This window comes from Pelodiscus sinensis, chromosome 6 (genome assembly GCF_052426305.1).
Source record: "Pelodiscus sinensis isolate ZL-2025 chromosome 6, ASM5242630v1, whole genome shotgun sequence".
NCBI classification, from domain to species: domain Eukaryota; kingdom Metazoa; phylum Chordata; order Testudines; family Trionychidae; genus Pelodiscus; species Pelodiscus sinensis.
This window is the reverse complement of record NC_143057.1, coordinates 4,822,671-4,837,832: the sequence shown is the minus strand read 5'-3', so window position 1 is coordinate 4,837,832 and position 15,162 is coordinate 4,822,671. Positions and strand designations below refer to the sequence as shown.

The window sequence follows — 15,162 nt, the reverse complement described above, 5'->3', positions numbered from 1 at the left end:
GTTAAGCTACGCAACTTCAGCTACGTCAATTGTGCAGCTGAAATCGAAATACCTTAATTCGGCTTTTGGCGCTGTTTACGCAGTAGGAAGTCAAAGGAAGTCGAAGGACGTCCCTTACTCCTCGTGAAATGAGGGTTACAGCAGTTGGAGTAAGAAGTCCTCCAGCTTGCCATTATTTCAAAATAATGGCTTGCTGTACATAAGAACGTAAGAACGGCCATACTGGGTCCAACCAATGCCAATATATCTTTCTGAGATGAGGGGACCACATCTGTATGCAGGATTCAAGACGTGGGCGTACCATGGTTTTATATAGAGGCAATAAGATCTTATCTGTTGTATTCTCTATCTCTTTTTTAATGATTCCTATCATTTTATTTGCTTTTTTGACGGCTGCTGCACACTGAGTGGATGTTTTCAGAGAACTATCCACAATGACTCCAAGATCTCTCTCTTGAGTAGTTGTGGCTAAATTAGTCCCCCTCATAATGTATGTATAGTTGGGATTGTTTTTTCCAATGTCCATTACTTTACATGTATCAACATTACATTTCATTTGCCATTTTGTTGCCCTCTCACTTAGTTCTTCACAGTCTGCTTTAGTCTTAACTATCTTGAGCAGTTTGGTATCATCTGCAAATTTAGCCACCTCACTGTTTACCCCTCTCTCTAGATCATTTATAAATACACTGAATAGGATTGGTCCCAGGACAGAGTCTTGGGGGACACCCCTAGTTATCTCTCTCCACTTGGAAAACTTATCATTTATTCCTACCCTTTGTTTCCTATCTTTTAACCAGTTATCAATCAGTTAAAGGATCTTCCCTCTTATCCCATGATACATACTTTACTTAAGAGCCTTTCGTGAGGGACCTTGTCAAAGGCTTTCTAGAAATCTAAGTATACTATATCCACTGGATCCCTCTTGTCCACATGTTTGTTGGCTCCCTCAAAGAACTCCAGCAGATTAGTAAGGCATGATTTCCCTTTATAGAAACCATGTTGACTTTCCCCCAACAAATTACGTTCATCTATGTGTCTGACAATTTTATTCTTTACTATAGTTTCAACTAATTTGCCAAATACTGACGTTAGACTTACCGGTCTGTAATTGCCAGGATCACCTCTAGAGCTTTTTTTAAATATTGGCATCACATTAGCTGTGTAGACATATCCTAACAGTGTAGCGCCTGTAGCCTTCAAGATCCCTTGGCATCTTTCTTCAGTGCCTTGTATGAGAACATATTTGGCTAAATTTCCAACAGGTGCCTCCGCATCTCTGTGTGCCGGAGACAGCAGAGTCATTCCCCCACAATCTGATCGGGGTTCGTGCTGCACTGAAATGAACACAGCCATTCTTATTGTGTATTTCTTTAATTAATTTCTAGTCATTGATTCGGTGTAAGGTTTCTAAGTTAGTTGCACCATTGTTCTCCTCCTTTATGCTTAGTACATCGTTCCAGCATTAACCTTCTTTGCGGTTTCTAGAGGAAAAGGGAGAGGGAAAGGGTGCAAATGTTTTACTACTGTTGGCATTATGTTAAAAGGTAAAGCAGCAATTTATTGTGGGGAAAACCCTTGGTAATGAGCATGTGTTGGAGAAAGCAGATTGCGTGTCTACACTGCTAACAAAAAACAAGGGAGCAATTTGGCACTTGAGTCAGCTCCCTTGGGCTCACAGGGCTAAAAATAATAAGTAAAAGGGGCGAGGGGGTTGCGCAAAAAGGAGCCATCTACACAGCTCTTTTTTTGTGCAAAAACCTCTTGAGGAAAAGGGATCTGAGAAGGAAATTCAAATGCGAGCGCGACATATGCACTTCTTCTTGCGGAAGAAGATTGCAGTATAGACGTAGCCTTTGTAGCAGGATCAGACCCTCAATGTAATCATTGCTGCACCCGATCCTGTTCTTTCATCAATTGTCTAAGGCCAGGACTACGCTAGACCCAGAAGGTCACATTAAGGTGTGCAACTCCAGCTATGTAAAAGACATAGCTGGAGTTGGTTTACCTTATGCAGAGCTTGGCGCCGTCTTCACAGAAGGAGGCCAATGGGAGCAAATGCTCTTATTGGCTTCCCTTACTCCTCATGACTGCCAGAAGTACCGGTGCCGACCGGAGCTGCTCTCAGCATTTGAGTTAGCGGGTCTTAAGTAGACCCATTAAATCAAACGCCAGAAAATCGATTTCCAGTGCAGCAAGTGGAGATGTGGCCTAAGTGAAAGAAAGTAGATTACTACAGAATTATTTAGTTTGGAGTGACCCCCGTTGAGGGTAAAAATTCATATGGCCCTATGTTTTAAATAGCAGACAATGGTTTAATCTTACCCTGCGCTTTTTCATTCATTCTGTCCCTAGGTACTAGCAGATGGGGGTTTCCCAGTGCTCAATGCTGATGTGTTTTACATCCTCAGCATCAGAATACGTTAGTTTGTCAACTCTCAGTTAAAACTGTGAAGTCCAACGGGGCTGATGATAAACAGACATTCTGAGCAGCTGTGTGATCGCTACACCTGCCTCAAAGGCACTCTGCTGTGACCTTTGTGGCCATGTGACTAAACCGTTCCACGACCTGTGAATGTTTGTTAACCCAGAGAGGTGGGGGCTTGGATCAGAGAAGGTGATGGGCCTGATTCTGCACAGAAGTTCCTGATCCTAAGTAAGTGACCGTGGTCCTATCAGCTTCACTGGAACTACTCATATGCTTTAGATCAGGCTTGTGCTTCAAGCACTTTCCTGAATAGGGGCATTAACAAGCTAAGGACAATTAGTATACAAATATGTACTTTTAAAAGACAGCTCTGGTAATTCTGTGGCTTATCAGTACTCACTGAGTATTGTACCTACTAGATTCTGTCTTGCAGGACAATTTAACTCTTTCCTGTACTTACTGGCCTACAAATGTTAAGGCAGTGGTCAAAAGTATAATACACAGCTGGCTGCATTGGGGAGCTCGCTGTGTGGGCAATAACCTAGCATGTTCATTCTTTGAACACAAGTGCCCAAAATTCCCGCACTGTAAAGTTCGTATTCCTTTCCACTAGCTTTCTCAGTGCTCGAGCTTCTTTCTTGGATTGTTCAAAGCTTGGAATCCACATCTCTCGCAGAGAGGCCCAGCGTATGTGTGGAGAGGAGAACAAGAAAGTCTCAGGTTTCGGGCAGCTCAGGTGGTTAATCTGTGCGTTCCATCTCCTGGGGGACAGGCCCTGGCAATGGAAGAGAAACACAGGAAGGATTTAATTAGACTCCAGGTCATGGGTAGCTGCAGTGATGAGTAAAAAGCATTCTTCCCCTCTTCAATACTCTCTCTCAGCTGAGAGAATATTTCACTGTTTCTTGTACTGTTGGAGTTCCTCTTTGTGAAGCTGGTGTTCTGGACTGCTTCCTGCCTGTTTTACCTTTGCCTTCCCCACCCTGCCCTGCATAATATACCTTAATCATGTCCTGGACAGTGACAAACAGAATAGACTGTTTCCATGCCCATCCACACAAGTTCTCTGCAGTGTTATTGTAGCTGGGCTGGGCCTGGGATACGAGAGGCACAAACTGGGTGGTCCTATTATTGGACCAGCATCTGTTGGTGGGAGAGACAAGCTGTCAAGCTTCCCAGAGCTCTTCTTTAGGACACTGTGTAACTTGAGTGCTTCTCTCTTCCACCAAAAGAAATTGGTCCAATAAAAGATATTACCACCTTGTCTCCCTCATATCCACGAGCGTGGTAAACATCCTGCTAATTTTTGGAAAGGAAGACATCTCTCCTGCAGGAACTGAACTGAAACCAAATGAGTTTTCATATAGGCCACTGAAAAAAAAGACTCGGATGGTAAAAGCTTCCAGATGCTACAGACCTTGGCTATGTTGAAGTGACAACCTAATGGTGAAAGATGCTATATAGCTAGCAATCCACTGAGTCATTTCAGCAGAATAATCTAATCCCTGCGCGAGGGTCTGATCCGATGTTGCTTGGTACCACTAGTAAAGTTCCTGCTAATTTTAGTGGATCAGGATCAGCTTCCTCAAAGGGTGTGTCTAGACTGCATGGCTCCGTCAATGGAGCCATGTAAAGTAGTTTACTAAACATAGTCAATGAAGCGGGGATTTAAATAATCCCCGCTTCATTAAAATAAAAATGGCTGCCACGCTGTGCCAACGATCAGCTGATCTGGCACAGCGCGGCAGTCTAGACGCGGATTGGTTGACAAGGGAAGCCTTTGTCGACCGCTCCTGTAAGCCTCCTGAAACTTGTCTTGTCCCTTGTTGACCAATCCGCTTCTAGACTGCCGTGCTGTGCCGGATCAGCTGATTGTCGGCACAGCGTGGCGGCCATTTTTATTTTAATGAAGCGGGGATTATTTAAATCCCCGCTTCATTGACTATGTCGAGTAAACTACTTTACATAGCTCTGTCGACGGAGCCATGTAGTCTAGACACACCCAAAAAGCCAGAGCCTCAGCTCATATGAATTCATAATGTTCTCTTGACTTGGACAGAGGGATGCTGAGTTAAACCTGCTGATATTGTGAGACTGAGTTTAGCAGTTAATTGTTGTCATTTCAATATATATGCACTGGGTTGGGTGGTAAGAGCTATGAAGCAAACACTGGTGAACTCTGGGGTCCTGGAAGCCTCTGAGATGAGACCTAGCAATGTGGGAACTAGGAAAACCTTAGTGTTCAGTTTTATCGTTTCTCTCCCCTACACCTGCTTCCTATGCGTGCATGGTTACACAAATAAGAGATTTTCTGATCAGAAACTTGCCGAGTCAATTGAAGAGTCCATTGAATGGACCATCCTGTGTAAGCTGAATGGCAAAATTTCTACTCCCATTCAACTAGTGACCGACAGACAAGTCGCTGAAAACAACTTGAGTATTCTTATTCCCTTTTTCCATATGAGCACAGCTGACCTTCCTAAGAGTTGTCTGTCTTCCCTTGCTAGTTGATGAAAAAGCGTGGCAGGTCAGACAGCCACAGTAGAAAACAAACAACAGAGGAGATGTTAAAAACCAGACTGATATATAATGTAAATCTAAGCAAAGTTCTTGGTTATGTTAAGCAGATGTAAAAATTATTCAATCCCTATTGAGAAATGACTAAAGGGGAAAAATTCAATTCAGATTTTGGGCACCTCCTTTGTTGGTGTTTGAAATTGGGCACCTAAATGTCTGTGGAATCTACAATCAGTGGCCATTTTGAAAAGGTGGCTGCCCATCTTTACTGTGTGATGATTAAGGCCTACATGAAATGAGTCGGTGGTTTCGGTCAAATTCCAGATGTGCCATGTCCCTATCAGAAAAATCCATCACAACTAGTAATCCCTGGAGAGAAGCCAAGGAGCCGGAAATACTCTGTGACCCTAACAAGTGACCCTTCACAATCGTAACTGATGAACTTGTGAGGCAATGTTGTCTAAATAAAGTGAGTCTCACTCTGTGTGGTGTTGGCAGGGTTTAGCCCTGCTGGAAGATCAGTCTGATTCCTCTTGCCAAAACTGGCTGTACTTAAAAGAAAACAACCCCCAGACAATGAGCGTTATGAGTACCTTTTCCTGCCTCCTGATGTTTTCCCACACCCTGTTGCACACCATGCATTCAAACACATCAATATAATTGTCCTGGGTGATGTCCTGGACTCCCCATTTGCGTTCTTGGAGAGCAGCGAGCAGTCGTTGGTTGGAGATGGCCCCTTCCAGTTTCCATTGCAGGTAGGCCTCGTACTCTTGGTCATTTGTATCCAGCGCCTTGATGTAGTGCGCCAGCTCCCGGGGATGTGAAAATCTTGTTACAAAGATTGCACTCTTATTACTCGGCAGCCAGTCCATCACACTGGGGGACCCATAATACACTGGTACCACTCCCAACTTGAGGGGTCTCCAGAGCTTTTCAGTGATGTAATCCTCGCAGACTGCATTTTCAAAAGCAAGAATGAATTTGTACTGAGCAAGTATGCTATAAAAGCTACCATCGTCCATGGAGGCTGGGTTTTGGAGGTGCTGAGGGAGGTCTCTGTTATGCAAGCATTCCCCATAGGAGTCCACCTGGATGTACCGCATTAGCTCGCGCACATAGCTGTCCCGGTCTGAAGGAGGGTCACAATCGGACTGCACATACACAAGCGGCGCAAGTCTCTTTCTCAAGATATTCTTCTTCTCCAAAGGAACCATGTAGCTCAGAGACTTTATGGCCTCTATGCCCTCTAGGTACTGTGTAGTCAGCGGCAGGTGGGAGTGGCGACTGAAGGTAGCGGTATGGTTGAACAGGGTGATGGTAGGTTCGTGGAAGAGCTTGTAGTTGTTTTTGGGTGACTCTTCATGGAAAAGGGCCCAGTCGTGATGGCGTTTACGAGGGAGGGGCAAACTATCGATATTAAAGTCAGTGCCTAGACAAACACAAATAGTGTCACCAGTCAAACCCTTAATATATTGAGCCAGGAAAACATATATTTTAATCACTATACAAGACCCCTGTAATTTACTTTGGGTCTAACTGTGCCACTTTACTCCCAGTGAATTGGACTGTATGGCTGTGTCTAGACTGGCAAGTTTTTCCGCAAAATCATCTGATTTTGCAGAAAAACTTGCCAGCTGTTTACACTGGCCGCTTGAATTTCCGGAAAAGCACTGACGATCTCATGTAAAATCATCAGTGCTTTTCCAGAAATACTATGCTGCTCCCGTTTGGGCAAAAGTCTTTTTCCGAAAGACTTTTGCGCAAAAGGGCCAGTGTAGACAGCATAGTACTGTTTTCCGCAAAAAAGCCCCGATTGCGAAAATGGCGATCGGGGCTTTTTTGCGGAAAACCGCGTCTAGATTGGCCACGGACGCTTTTCCGCAAAAAGTACTTTTGCGGAAAAGCATCCTGCCAATCTAGACGCGATTTTTCCGAAAATGCTTTTAACGGAAAACTTTCCGGAAAATCATGCCAGTGTTAGACGTAGCCTATGTGTCGTAAGGGTCTACTGATTGCAACAAGTCCCATAATAAGGTTCTACTCACCAGAGGTAAAGGGGGCACAATTGAACTCTGAGTTTTTCCAGTGAACTCTGTAATAGAATAGCAGTAGACTTCAGACGGGCCAAAACGGGTTATGTTAATTTGCATTTTAATGTACTCATTAGCTTTAATTGTTGTAACAGGATTGCACCTATCTCTGGAATGATGGGCTACAGACTCAACATTCCAGATGCAATAGTCACAACTAAGGAACCAACACTACACAACAACAATAAGCACTAGCCTGGGGAGGTAGGGATCTGTACCACATGTTCTCGTGTAGTCACGTTCTCCGATTATGTGCCTTGGAGCCCATGAATAACCACCCTTCAGGTGACTCATGCGTGATGGATGTGCAAATCTGGTCCCATCAACTCCTGTCAGTTTCCTCTTCACTGTACATCCCCTTCTCCTGGCCAAGTAAAGGGAAAGGTCCTAAAATGTGGCAAGGGCCTGTTTGCAACTCAGCTGTGGAAGCCATTTAGCAGCAGGGAGCTGGAGAAAAGCCTCGGGAACTATTGACGGGGCTGCAAATGGACAGGCTGTGACTGCTGAACATCACAGCTGTGTGCAGGTCTCTTGTGAGGCTTTGTAGGGAGTGGAGGCAGCTGGGCAGGGAGCCAGTGCAAAGCCCCCCCCCTCCCTCCCCCATGAGAGAGACACCAGGCATGCTAGTGGTACCCCTCGGAATTGGGATACACAGTAAGCCCAATAATTACACTTGCTTCTGGGTCCTTTAAAGGAATCCTACTTCTCCCCAATGATAAGGGGAAGGTGCCAAGAAAAACGGGACTACAAAGAGGATGCAAGAAAGCAGAGGGAGATGAGGGAATGGAAATAGGAGACTAAAACTGAGTAATTGAGGAGAGGAGGATTATGTGAGGGAAAACATTGTGCCCTGTAGAAATATGCACTAGATCAGTGTTTCTTAAACTTTTGAAGACCGAGGAACACCAAACAATATTGTTTTTAAGGAGGAACACCAAGGGTTTTTTTGTTGAGGCTGGGGAAAAGTTATTGAGCAAAAAAAAGGGGGGGGGGGTTGGGAGAAAATTATTGGGGGGAGCAATAAGTTGACTGCCCCTTTAAGGGTGGTCCTTTTGAATTCTGTTGTAATATGGAGCTGTCCCTATCTCATAGAAGGGGACGGGACCTGGAGAAGTCATCAAGTCCAGTTCTCATGGCAGGACCAAGTACTATCCCTGATAGATTTGCCCTAGAGCCCTAAATGGATTGAACTCTCAGTCCTGGGGTTAGCAGGCCAATGTTCAAACCACTGAGCTATCCCTTCTTCCCTCCCTGCCTGCCTGCCTGCCTGCCTTGCAGCACAGGGGTGTGCTGTGGAACACAGTTTAAGAAATACTGCACTGGATGGTAAAAGGCCCGGAAATGACTGATTCTGATATCACACACTTACTCCATCTTGCTCAAGCTGGTTGACCAAAAGCTTTTAAGGATGAAAGAGGTGACAGCAGTACCGGCCAGTGCAGGACAAAGGGGGATTAATCTGTTTCCAATGAGAGAAATGTGGGACAAGATGGAAAGTGTGCATCATTTCCAGCGTATTAATTGGGAACCCTTTGACAGGAGGGAATGGAGGATGTGAAAAGGCTAAACTCTGCTCCTTTGAAAGCACTTTGCACACAGGGGCAAGGCGACACCATGGCTTCAGCATTCCCTTCTCCATCCCTCTCCCCGCTCTGCACAGCTAGCAGGAGATTCCTGGGAGCAGCTCAGCTGCAGGATGGAGCGAGGTGGGGAAGTCAGCTGTAAATATGCTCACTCTGCTAATCAGCTGGGCAGGCGGGAGAGAAATGCTTGGCGGGCCACATTCGGCCCCCAGGCCTGATTCTGCTCACCACTGAGTTAGAAGTTAGCAAGAGACAATACACAAAGAATTCCACCATGCCATGTCCCACGATCACTTTTTAGAAAAGAACTGCACTGGAGATGCAAGTGAAGATACGTGCTGGTGCACTTTGCCAACTTGCAGACTCTAACAGCTTCAGTTGCAGAGGGTTACGGTTACGCAGTGCTTGATCTGTAACAGAGAAATAGCTGGGAGGGAGGGAACTCATTTACAATTACTCAGTTCCTTACCATAGAAAAGAAAGGCTTTTGTCATGTGATTATGCTGGTAGCTCCTCTTGATAGTAAAGAAACAGACATTTTTTCCGCACTGACCCAACCTCCCCGTCTCGCCAGTCAGGGGGGACCACCAAATCAGGATAGGGTATCTGTCCGTATTTAAAACTCTTCTGGTATCGCTGTAGAGTTCCTGTTTATTAAAAAACTGATATGCATGTTTCTGCGGCTTCTCCAGTTTTAATGAACCATCTTGTAAACTGGAGACGTGTATCTTCCTTTCCGACTTGCCCAGTTCAAGAACCACCTTTGGAGAAAAACACATGGACCATAATGTGCATGGCCAGAGATTTACAGTTTGGTTAGCAGACACAAATTTCCTTGTATAAAGTTTGTCAGTGACATGCACCCATCTCCTGGGTGGACTTTGGCAGCTGTTCAGTAGCTCTGAGCAATGCTTCATGGCTATTTTACATAGGAAGTGAAAAATACTCTACCCATTTAAAACTGTCAAGGGAATTTAAGTAGACAAAGAAAATTATTCAGCTTCAAACTGGCGAGGGCACTAGTGGTTTATAATATACCTTCTGCTGTCTGTCTGGTTAAGACATACAACATAGACAATTAGCCCTACTTGTGATAGGCATGCTCTATAAACAGTGATATCAGGAAACTGTGAAATTACAAGGGAAATTAAATAGATGGTGCTCAAGAATATACAAAATTTTCCCTGATATTGTAGGATCACTAAAACCTTCTTGAAATCCTATGGCAAGTTAGGGTATGTCTACACTAGCCCCCTGGTTCGAACTAGGGAGGCTAATGTAAGCATTCAAAGTTGCAAATGAAGCCCAGGATTTAAATATCCCAGGCTTTATTTGCATCTTCCCGTCCGGGAACCATTTTTAAATCCCCTTAGTCCAAACTAACTGCCCGCGGCTACACGCAGCAGTCAAACGTTAACTCGAACTAAGTCCTTAGTTCGAGTTAACTGTTACACCTCATTCCACAAGGTGGAACTAGGGGGCTAGTGTTACACCTCATTCCACAAGGTTCGAACTAGGGGGCTAGTGTAGACATACCCTTAGAGACTAAGGGCACGTCTACGCTACAGAATTATTTTGAAATAAGGCATGTTATTTCGAAATAACAAGATGACATCCACACCGCAAGCCCGTTATTTCAAAATCATTTTAAAATAACAGGCTTTTTCTTCCAGAAGAATTAACCCTCCATTTCATGAGGAATAACACCTATTTTGAAAGTTATTTCGAAGTAGCGGTAGTATGGATACACCACTGCGGCTATTTCAAAATTGCTCCTCCCCAGGGCCATTCAAAGTAATTACTCCCCAGTGCTTCCTGGGGCTCTAAATCGAGGTAGCGTGTCCACATTAGGGGAGCCTGCCTTGGACTAATTTTAAGGCTTCTCTGCAGTGTGAACATGCTATTTTGAAATAGTTTTTCAGGATTTATTATTCCAAAATAGCTTATTTCGAAATACCCTTGCAGTGTAGACATACCCTAACTGATTAATCTGGGCATAAGCTTTCATGCAAAAACCTACTTTGTCAGGTGCATCAGGGTTTGATCTTTTCTCCTTATTTTTTTAAGCAAGTTATCAATTCATTTATCTTTTCCTTCTAGCCCTGTGTTCTCAGGCTATGTCTACACTATGGATTTTTTTGCAGAAGGGCAATGCAAATGACACGCTGATTAGCATTTTCTCACACTTCATTTGCATAGTCTCTTCTGATCTGTTTTTGTGCAAGAGGTGGTTGTGCAAAAACATGCAATGTGGATGTTTCCATTTTGCGCAAAAACCCCTCTCTGAGGCATAAGGATCTTGCGCAAAAAGGGGTTTTTGTGCAAAACGGAAACGTCCGCACAGCACAGTTTTGCACAAAAATCTCTTGCGCAAAAACGGATCGGAAGAGACTATGCAAATGAAGTGCGAGAAAATGCTAATCAGCGCTTCATTTGCATTGCCCTTCCACACAAAAAACATACCGTTGCCATAGTCTCGGTGAAGTAGAATTTCTTTACACTGGTACTTCTTAAAGTGTTATTGATTAATGAAAATATTCAGGGCCTTTAATGGCATTTTTGTCCTGCCAGAGCTGTATCACAGTTGGAATGCAAACACATGCATCTCTTTTCCCTCCCTTCCAAGACTAGAACTCTTCAGCTACCCAGTCTGAGGATTCACAGTACCTGGAGTGTCACAAGAAGGAAAAAGAGAGCTGCAAAGCAGAAGAAAGAGGCCCAAAGTTTCTTCCTCCCAATTCTAATCATGCTGTGCTGTCAGGCACACGAGGGTGCCAAATGATGGTCAGGGCCTGTTATCAAGAATACCAGCTCCTTCTACCACGTCAGTCATTCTCTCTGTGCTTTCCCATTCAGTCATTGTCTTTCTCAGTGGCCACGGCTGCTGAGGAGGCTCCATCCAGGACTGTGTTCCCAGCTCGGTGTTTAATTCAGTGCCAAGACAGGACTGTGTTCTTCTGTAGTCGTCAGAGCAGCATTTTGTACCAAAGGAACCTCGGAGGAGGATGCAGTAGCTAAAGCAACCACAGAGCAAATATTAGAAACTATGGGCTGTAATCCACAGCACAATTAAAATTAATACCGGGTGGGACATTGGGAAGCACTAACTGATATGTTCACTAGCTACATTTCAGAGGGGAGCCAGGCCTGCAAGGCACGCCAACAAACTAGAGCCTGATTCTCCTCTGCCTATGGAAACACCGCCATAAATTTAGTAGCCCAGAGAAGATGATGGCTGTTATCACGGTGGCATGATAGCCAGAGTGAAGGGATGTGCTGACTCATCAGAACGCTTCACTGTCACCAATGGCACCAAGCAAGGAAGTGCAGTGGACTAGGCCTTCTTTGCCATTGTTTGCATTCCTGGACTCTGAGGGACGTGCACACACCCTGGTTAGTTTGGTAGAGCGCCCATTCAAGCTACAGCGACGCAGGGCCTGTGTCAACAAAGGAGGTGCTAGTGGGGACTTTAGCCATCCCAAAATTTGCCTTAGCCCCCTTATAGCCACTCTTCCCCACTCAGGAAGGGTTCCCCACCACCCGGCTGCTCATGCTCCCACAGGCTCTGCTCACTGTCCCCTGCCATGCGCTAGCAGCACCGCTGCTCTCGGTTCTCAAAGTGGGTGCCACAGAATATATCGAGAGGGGTCGCATGGGCTCAGAAGGTAGAGTAGAGAGAGGCTGCTGCTGGCCGGGCACCCAGCTCTGAAGGCAGCGCTGCCTAGCCACAGCGGAGCAGTAAAGGTCACATGGTAAGACTGGGGAGTACCCTGACCATAGAGTTGAGGGCGTGTCATCGCCTGAACTTGCCTGAGTGACCCGATCCAGTAGGCGGCCTCTGAGCACACCTGCTGGGTTGGGCCCCCTAGTTAGTCAGCAGAATGTCTATCTTGCTGGGTAGTGATAGAGATGTAGCCGTGTTAGTCTGGTGTAGCTGAAACAAAATACAGGACTATGTAGCACTTTAAAGACTAACAAGATGGTTTATTAGATGATGAGCCAGACCCACTTCCTCAGATCAAATAGTGGAAATATCTTGCTGGGGTGTGAATCAGTCTAGGGCTTGGATGCGAGTTAAGCACCTAGACCCCCACAAGGAGGCAGCGGTGCACCTGCTCAGAGGCATGAGCATTTAAAAAACTTTTACTGCAAAAACTTAGGAGCCGAGTGAGGTTCGGCATTTACAGGGTTTGAGCTCTTTGCATTGCAGTGGTCCCCAAAACTGGGATTTAGATGCCTAATTCCTTCCGAGTAGTCCTTTGGGCTTCGTCTCATAATATTAAGGGCCAGATTGGCAAAAGAGCTCAGCTCCCATTTAGACACCAAAATGAACTAGACATTTTTAATGTGCTCCAGGCCTCAGCAGCTCCTATTATTCTCAACGAGAGCTGCTGGAGGCTGAGTTCACTTGGAAATCTGGCACTCGGTTTTCTCTCGGTAAGTGCGGGGAAAAGCAGTTGAATATGCTCCGCCATGGCTTTTAAAAATGCGGGCCTGAAGTTAGGCTCGTAAGGGTGACTTGGCGAGAGTTGGCGACACAGTGGATTCTTATTACATGCCTCGTCTACTTGGCATTTCTATTAGAGCTGCTGGTGTCCTGATGTCCCATAGATACACTCCAGTTTCAGGTTTTGTTTTTAAAAATTAAAGTTTCGAATAAACTTTATCACCAGAAAGGAGAGTTTGAAAACATGAATCCGCTCTGAAAGCTGTGAAACCAGAAGAAAAGGACACACAGGCTATGTCCACACTTGCGGCTTCTTGCGCGAGTAATATGCAAATGAGGCTAAGCGTGGAATATCGCTGAGCCTCATTTGCATACCTAATCAGCCACCATTTTTTTCAGAAGAGGCTCTTGCACAAGAAGGAGCGTCTACCCTGCCCCTTCTTGCGCAAGAAAAACCCTCTTGCGCAACGCCGTTCTTCCTGAAAAGTAATAGGTGCAACGGCATCGCGCAAGAGGGTTTTTCTTGCGCAAGAAGGGGCAGTGTAGACGCTCCTTCATGCGCAAGAGCCTCTTCTGAAAAAAATGAGGGCTCATTAGGTATGCAAATGAGGCTTGGCGATATTCCACACTTAGCCTCATTTGCATATTACTCGCGCAAGAAGCCGCGAGTGTAGACATAGCCAAAATGTGGTTTTAGGCCTTACTCATGACTTGTGGATGCTTTGGGCTGACAGTTCTGGAATGCCTTTTGGAAATCAATCCACTTGTTCCGGGGCCTCGCTGCAGGGTTTGAAGTGCACCAGAAAGCAAGTAAGTACACCTATGTAGCAGGCCAAATTCTTTACTCTGTTCAACTGGTGTGAATCCAAAATATCTATATCCAGAGCTCAGCAGACATCAGTCTGGAGTCTTTAACACAATGCATTATATTTTCTCCTGCTTAGGTCAAAACTAAAAATCTGATTCAATAAAAAATGTCAGCCAGAAATGAAGCAACAGTTGGTAATTTTGGAGGATGAGGGTGACATATATTTTCGCTGCAGAGTGTCCGCATGTTGTGATGTTATTATGGGATGCACTGTCTGCATACTGAATTTACAATGCCAAGAATAAATTCAGAACTCCCAAATAGTGGTTATAGTAAATACTTACTTTAGGGTAGCACCCCTCATTGTTTTGAAAGCTTAGCTGGCCACCTGTGATGATCAGAACTTTCCAATTAATTTCAAAAGGGGCGGAAAGCCTTGGGATTTCAGCAATGAATGACAGGAATCCATTACAAACTTTTTGTCTTTTAGGGAGTGAAACAACCTCATTTAAATTTACACAACTGCATTTTGGAGACTTTGCCTATTCAAAATGCCAGATTTTACAGCTCAGCAACACACATAGATTATTTGTTTTCCAGCATCAAAGTACATCTGTTTAAACAATCCAGTTCATAACAGCAATCAAAGGCTTTAAGATTTGCTGATCTTGCTCTCCAGATCAGCACTGAACGGGTTGCAGACAGCTCTTTGCATCTTTCTCAGCATCACTGCATCCTATGCTGTTAGATAACCATGAAATTCACCAGTGATGGGGGTTTTTTTTTTCCTTACCTCGGGAAAACTGCTGTGCTCTTATGCCATTGTTGCTATGCTGTTTTTACTTTCAGTTTGTGCAGCTGTTCAAGATCAGGATAAAAACCTGGAGCTCAGAATAATTCTCTTAGCAAAATGAATATGCAGAGAATCCCTCTGAGAGGGGCCAACTCCTGTTAATCCAGTATCCATAGTTTCATTAGTCCTATTGCAAAGCAGAGCTATTGCCAGGAATGGAATCCGCTCTTTTCTAGGTCCTGAATGTTCTGCAAAGGAAAACTCAGGAGACTAATTACATTAATTGTGCTATCATTTTAGTGAAGATTGCTCTTCCTGGAAGTCCCGGACAAGGAGATTTCAGCAAAAATCTGTTCTTGATTGTGATGACTTCTTTTTGGATAACAGTGCAGTTATTTTAGCCAGTATCGGTCTCCTAGCAGGACTTAAATTCACTGTACTCTGCCAGAGGAAGGTTGTTCAGAAATGCGTCACAAAAGTTTGGAGTGTGTGGTGA

The 15,162-nt window shown here is 44.7% G+C and overlaps 1 protein-coding gene across 1 annotated transcript; it reads right to left on the bottom strand.

The window, feature by feature from the left end:
* Positions 1-945: 945 nt before the first annotated feature.
* POFUT3 (protein O-fucosyltransferase 3) lies at positions 946-14,766 on the bottom strand. Its single transcript, XM_006111096.5, has 5 exons — positions 14,667-14,766; positions 11,286-11,632; positions 9,088-9,379; positions 5,539-6,374; positions 946-3,203 (listed from the first exon to the last, which is right to left on the bottom strand). Exons 2-5 carry the CDS (start codon positions 11,364-11,366, stop codon positions 2,979-2,981), a joined length of 1,434 nt encoding a protein of 477 aa, XP_006111158.3. The 5' UTR covers positions 11,367-11,632; positions 14,667-14,766; the 3' UTR covers positions 946-2,978.
* Positions 14,767-15,162: the final 396 nt, after the last annotated feature.